The 6,432-nt window shown below is 39.6% G+C and overlaps 1 protein-coding gene across 1 annotated transcript; it reads left to right on the top strand.

Annotated features, from left to right (window-relative positions):
- The first annotated feature begins 3,035 nt into the window (after nucleotides 1–3,035).
- LOC110225114 lies at nucleotides 3,036–6,080 on the top strand. The gene is made up of 2 exons (XM_021013945.1): nucleotides 3,036–3,912; nucleotides 3,990–6,080. Exons 1-2 carry the CDS (start codon nucleotides 3,556–3,558, stop codon nucleotides 5,853–5,855), a joined length of 2,223 nt encoding a protein of 740 aa, XP_020869604.1. The 5' UTR covers nucleotides 3,036–3,555; the 3' UTR covers nucleotides 5,856–6,080.
- Nucleotides 6,081–6,432: the final 352 nt, after the last annotated feature.

Here is a 6,432-nt window from a genome sequence, read left to right as displayed (position 1 = left end):
TGCCCGAATGTTTCAGTGGCTCTAAAGTGCAGTTGTTGGATTACATAAAGGATAAACTCAAGTCTCGCCTTTCTAGTTGGTTTGCGAGATCTCTTTCCTTGGGTGGTAAGGAAGTCCTTTTGAAAGCTGTGGCCTTGGCAATGCCAGTGTTTTTGCAATGTCTTGTTTTAAACTGACTAAAACGACATGTGCTAATCTCACAAGTGCCATGAGTGATTTTTGGTGGCATGCTCTGGACCATAAGAGGAAGATCCATTGGGTTAGTTAGGACAAACTGTGTCTTGCTAAAGAGGATGGAGGCTTAGGGTTTAGAGATATTGAATGCTTTAATCAAGCTTTGCTTGCGAAACAAGCTTGGAGAGTGATCCAGGATCCTGATTGTTTATTTGCACAACTTTTGAAGAGTAGATACTTTGCTTATCAGGATTTCTTGGAGTCTAGCTTGGGTGATAGACCTTCTTATGGGTGGAGAAGTATTCTACTTGGGAGAGATCTTTTGGTAAAAGGTATGTAAAAAAGGATTGGTAATGGTAAATCCTTAAGTGTCTGGTTGGATTCTTGGGTATATGATGAGAACAGATGGAGAGCTCCTTTTATTAAAAAGTCTATTTTCAATTTGGATTTGCGGGTTAATGATCTAATTGACACTGAGGCTAGAGGTTGGATCAGAGAGGAACTTGATGAACAATTTTTCCTAATGATGTCAATCTTATTCTAGCTCAGAAACCGGTGGTCAGCAAAGATGATTTTTGGGTCTGGGATCTCACAAAAACGGGTGCTTATACAACTAAATCAGGGTATGAGTTGGCTTGTGAGGTTAATAAAACTAACTTCTTGCGGACTGCTAGAATGCAACCCTCTCTTAATGACTTGGAGAATCAGATTTGGTCGGTTAAGACGGCTCCAAAGATTAAATTCTTTCTGTGGAGAGCTTTAAGTGGTGCTTTATCTGTGGCAGAGCAGTTGGCTCATAGAGGTATGGATCCTGATAGGAGATGTCAGATTTGTGGTGAGGAGCCTGAATCCATTAATCATGCTATGTTTACTTGTGCTGTTGCAAGACAGATTTGGGCTCTTAGTGGTATCCCTTCTCTGATGATTGGCTTTGGTACCTGTTCCTTGTATGCTAACTTTCAATACCTCTTTGATATCAAATTGAAAGCTTGCTTGAATACAAGATCCAAAAGGATGTTCCCTTGGATTCTTTGGAGGATTTGGAAAAACAGAAACAAATTTTTCTTTGAAGGGAAGATGTTCTGTCCTCTTAATGCTGTGGAGAAGATTTTGGAAGCTGTGGATGAATGGTTCATGGCCCAGCAATGTTCTCAAAGAGAGGTAGTTCATGATAGTAGGACTGCTGCGGTTAAAGAGGTAAAATGGGTACATCCTCCGGTGTTATGGGTGAAGTGTAACATCGGGTTGTCATGGTCTGCGAGAAACAGGTTAGCTGGTGGTGCATGGGTTGTGAGAGATGAAAAGGGTGTGACTATTGTTCATAGTCGGAAGGTTTTTTGTAGTTTGGCTAACAAGAAGGAGGCCATGATGGCGTGTTTGGGTTGGGCTATTGATAGTATGCATAGCCTTAAGTTTAACAGAGTGATATTTGCGGCTGAAGCTAGTGACATCTTTACCGCAATGTCAAGACCGAAAGCATGGCCTTCTTTTACTCGTATAGTTGTGGAACTTAACGATTTTTTGGAGAAGATTCAAGACTGGAAATTGGAAGTGGAATGTGCATCTTCAAATAGAGGCTCTTCTCTTATAGCGCAAAGTGTAACGGCTGATGGACGGTTGCAAGATTATGTTGCTGCAGGCCATCCCTTTTGGTTACATAGGTTCTTTGAGGATGAGAGAATGGTTTCTATTGTGTAAGGTTGTCTTGCCTTTTGGTTTGTTTTGGTTTTTGGCTAATTTTTGGTAGAGCTGTAGAGGTTTATGTCCTTTGTTCAGTTTTCATCTTGATTGGTATCAAGATTGTGTTGTAATAGTTCTCATCATTTCTAATATATATTTACCAGATGGAAAAAAAAAAAAAGATATATGAAAGTAACATGATATAGTAAAAGATAATGCACTATGCAAAACTGAAATCATGTAAGTAAACATATATACAAACTATATTTTATTTTTATTTTTCTTACATTGGACATTTACATATCCCCTATATATTAATAGAGAAACATTTATACTACTATATTTTTATATTTATATTTTTCTTTATATACACTTATATAAATTTTCTTTAACGGATGGGTAAACAATCTTTTTATTTTTATTTATGTTTATATTTAAATGATAAAATATATACATTTGGTTCAAGAATCTCGAATTCAAAACTATAAAATCTTTACATCTTTCATAAATTTTTTATTTAAATAAATAAGATAATCTCCTTTTTTATATGTTACGAATACTTAAAATCCTATTTTTTTGGAGAAGTTCTAACTTTTCGAAGAAAAACATTATAACCACATTTGTATATAAACCAAAATTTGGCCACATTATAACCATTTCGTAAATAATCCATTCATAATCTAAGAATCTTAGATTTGGAACACTACAAAACTTAGCTTGGAAACTATCAAATCTCATCTTTGCTAAATTTAAGATTTCTTATACTTATTAAAAAAAAAATTATCCTACAAAATCTCGAAATTTTTTAAACATACGGAAAGACATATTGCCATAAATGGTAACATTTCGTCAATACCTTCTTATCACGTTGAAGCTTTATTCAAAGTTCAAATATTTCACGGGTAAAACATATTCTTATATGAAATAGTCCCAAATTTGAATAAAAACAAAAAAAAATTGTAACATGTTTCGTTTTACACAAACGGATCTTGGATCCCGGATAATAATTTTAATCATAATAATTTTACCTTAATCACTTCATCCCGCACATCGTGCGGATTGTTATCTAGTAAAAATATGTAACGGAATAAATAATTATTTGTTCGAAAAATTAAATAATAAAAAATGTCGAGTATTCAAAAATATGATATATATGTATGTAATATCATAAATCAAAATAACCTCTTGCCATTCATTTAATTGTACTTTTCTTTTTCAAATATAAAATGAAAATCGTCTACGGAAAAAAAGAAGAAAATCGTCCACATAATAGACTTTTTCCATTAATTAAAAAAACTTTTTTGGTTTCGACCTTCGCGCCATCAAATAAGAAATCCCAAGAAATTAAATGCAAAATCCAGCTACAGTGTAAATATTTTATGATTATATATCGGGCCCTTGAGAGAAATCATAGGAGAAGAAGAATAGAGAGAGACCAAACTTGGAATCTGGACAATAAACAAAACCATTTTAAAAATCTTTTTATATTAAACTCCACAGATCTCCCATTCTGAGATGCAGAGAGATAATAACAACAATTGAGACCAAAGCAAAATCCGAAACTGTCACCGTTTTCCTTTGTCTTCTTCTCTCTGCCATAATCTTTCAATCTTTATCTTCTTCCTTTTTCTTGTTTTTCTAAACTTTCTCCATCTTGAAAACCAAAGAAAACAACAACCCAAGATTAATAATATACACCAAATGGGTACTGGTTGGCGACGAGCATTTTGCACCACCGCCCCTAGAAACAGCGACGCGGCGGCCCCGGATCTCGACAAGCAACGCACCGGCTACACACTCAGCCCAAGTCCTAGCCCAAGAAGCTGCGTAAAACTAGCTTTTCTCTCCGGAGGAAGTAATCCGTCAACTCCCCGACCAACTTCTAGTCCTAGCCTACGTTGTCGGACGACCAATACCGAAACTCCCACGACGGAACAAACACCGACGCCAAGATCAGCGACAAAGAGTCCTAGACTGTCTTTAGCCGCTAGCTCTAACCCTTCCTCACCTCGGTCACCGTTAAAACTTTCTCTGTTTCGCAACAGCTTTAAATTCAGAGTAAGAAACATATTAAGCAACAAAGAGAACTCAAATAAACTAAAAAAATGTTTCTAATGATTAATTTATCTTTGCAGAGTACTTGTGGGATATGTTTGAATAGTGTGAAAACAGGGCAAGGTACGGCGAAGTATACGGCGGAGTGTTCACACTCATTTCATTTCCCTTGTATTGCCGACTACGTTCGTAAACACGGCAAGCTTGTTTGTCCTGTTTGTAATTCCATCTGGAAAGATGCTTCTCTTCTTGCTCCTCATAGGAATGCAACTGAATCTCCACTCGACGACTCTGTTTCGGTAATCCAGGAGAAGCGCGTTGTTGTCGCGTCTTCTCCTAGAGCGAAACCGAGGCCAAAGCAAAGTGAGTATTCGAGATTTTACGATGATGATGAGCCTTTGCTTTCGCCGAGGTTTGTTACTATACCTGAAGCTGATGAGAATTGTGGAGGGGAAGAGGAGGATGACGTGGCTCAGTTTAAGGGATTTGTGGTGGATCCGAACCCTTCTTTTGCGGTCAAGACTCATGAGATTCCAGCCAATGGTCGAGATTCTGGAAACGTTCAGGTGAGTTTGTTGCCTGAAGCGGCGGTTGTCTCTGTTGGGTGTGGTTACGAGACTCGTGCTGTGGCTTTGCGGGTGAAGGCGCCGCCACCCCTAGCTGCGAGAGGCCGTGTAGGACGTAGGCTTTTAGATCCGTCGCAACGTGCACCGGTGGACTTGGTCGTTGTAGTTGATGTAGGTGGAACAATGAACGGTGCGAAACTACAAATGGTCAAACGAGCCATGAGACTTGTGATTTCCTCGCTTGATTCAGCTGATCGACTTTCTATCGTCGCCGTTGTCACGACTGTCCCCAAGAGGCTCCTTCCGCTGAAGAGAATGACAGAGAACGGCAAACGCTCTGCTGGAGCCGTGGTAGATGGGCTTCTTTGTAGTCAAGGTTCGAACACAAGCGAGGCTTTGAAAAAAGCAACAAGAGTGCTTGAAGATCGTAGGGAGAGAAATCCAGTGGCTAGCATCGTACTCCTAACGGACGGTCAGGGCCAGTCGAGTAAAGTCCACACAAATCAACGGTCCACAATAACCAACGTGGGATCAACACGTTTTGCTCACATTGAGATCCCTGTTACAGAGCATGGCTTCGGAGAGAGCGGTGGATGTAGCAATGCCCCTGCAGAGGAAGCTTTCGCAAAATGCATAGGAGGATTGCTTAGTGTTGTGGTTCAAGATCTCAGGATACAAATTCGGGTTGGATCAGGATCTGGACCATGTGAAATCTCAGCCATTTATCTATGTAATGGACGGCCCACGTTGGTTAGCTCTGGTTCCGGGTCAGTCCGGCTTGGGGACCTCTACGCAGGTGAGGAGAGAGAGCTTCTAGTTGAGCTTAGGGTCCCCTCAACAGCCACTAGGGCCTACCAAATTTTGTCAGTTAGAGGTCTCTATAAGGACCCATCGACACAAGAAGTTGTGTATGGACGGGACCAATCTCTCCGCGTTCCCCAAGCCGTTCGATCATCTTCTTCTCCTAGAATCGAACGGCTTAGAAGCCTCTTCATAGCGACTCGGGCCGTTGCCGAGTCACGGAGGCTCGTGGAGTATGGAGAATGCACAAGCGCATACCACCTTCTAACATCAGCACGTGCGTTGCTTGGCCAATCCGGAACGGTGGAAGCGGCTGAGTACATAAAGGTCGTGGAGGCAGAGCTGGTGGAAGTTCAGTGGAGAGGACAACAGCTAATGGAGTATCAAAGTCAGCACCAGCAGCAACATAATCAACGGCGGAAAGGGAGCGAGAGAGAGACGACGACGACGATGATGCTGATGGATGAAAACGGTGAGCCGTTGACTCCGGCATCAGCGTGGAGAGCGGCTGAGAAACTGGCTAAGTTAGCTATGATGAAGAAGAGCGACTTGCACGGCTTCGAGAACGCTAGATTTTAATGTTTATTTTTTATTTTCACATATGAATAATTTTTTATTCTGAGAATACAAAGGAAAATGTGTAGTCAGAGTGTCATAATAGCAGGCGGCACATTACTTTAAATTTATTACTACTTGTGATAATTTAACCCAATGAGTCCATGGAAATGTTTGCCTTTAGAATTTGACCGTCTTCTTTGGCATTTTGAGTTGTGCGATTCTATAACAATCAATTATTTATAGTAACTCTATTTGGCAAAAATAAAAAATAAAAATAGTAACTCTATTTTAGTAAGTGTTTTATTATTTCCAATAAAATTTTACTTTTGTCCTTAGGTCACACGCAGTGGTGCAACCACTCGGCAGGTGTGAGTATTAAACAATAGAGAAATAATGTAAAAAGTTGTTTTTCAACAAAACTTGAGTGTATAGTTGCATTCGAGTGTGAGGCTTTTTAGAAAGAAAAACAAATTTATTCTCTCTATCTCTCTCCTCTCTCTCTCTCCACCTGCCAATTCTCCTCCTCTCTCTTCAATAAATTTTATAATAAATCTATTATTAACATCTATCCTCATGGTTTTGCCACTGCTGATGCCCT

The sequence above is a fragment of the Arabidopsis lyrata genome, assembly GCF_000004255.2.
Source record: "Arabidopsis lyrata subsp. lyrata unplaced genomic scaffold ARALYscaffold_8, whole genome shotgun sequence".
NCBI lineage: Eukaryota > Viridiplantae > Streptophyta > Magnoliopsida > Brassicales > Brassicaceae > Arabidopsis > Arabidopsis lyrata.
This window is presented reverse-complemented; position numbering and strand designations above follow the sequence as displayed.

Excerpts from the sequence above, each read along its gene's own strand:
- LOC110225114 (XM_021013945.1), top strand. The coding sequence starts at position 3,556 with ATGGGTACTGGTTGGCGACGAGCATTTTGCACCACCGCCCCTAGAAAC. Across the intron at positions 3,913-3,989 it reads GCAACAGCTTTAAATTCAGA|AGTACTTGTGGGATATGTTT; the intron begins GTAAGAAACATA and ends TTATCTTTGCAG.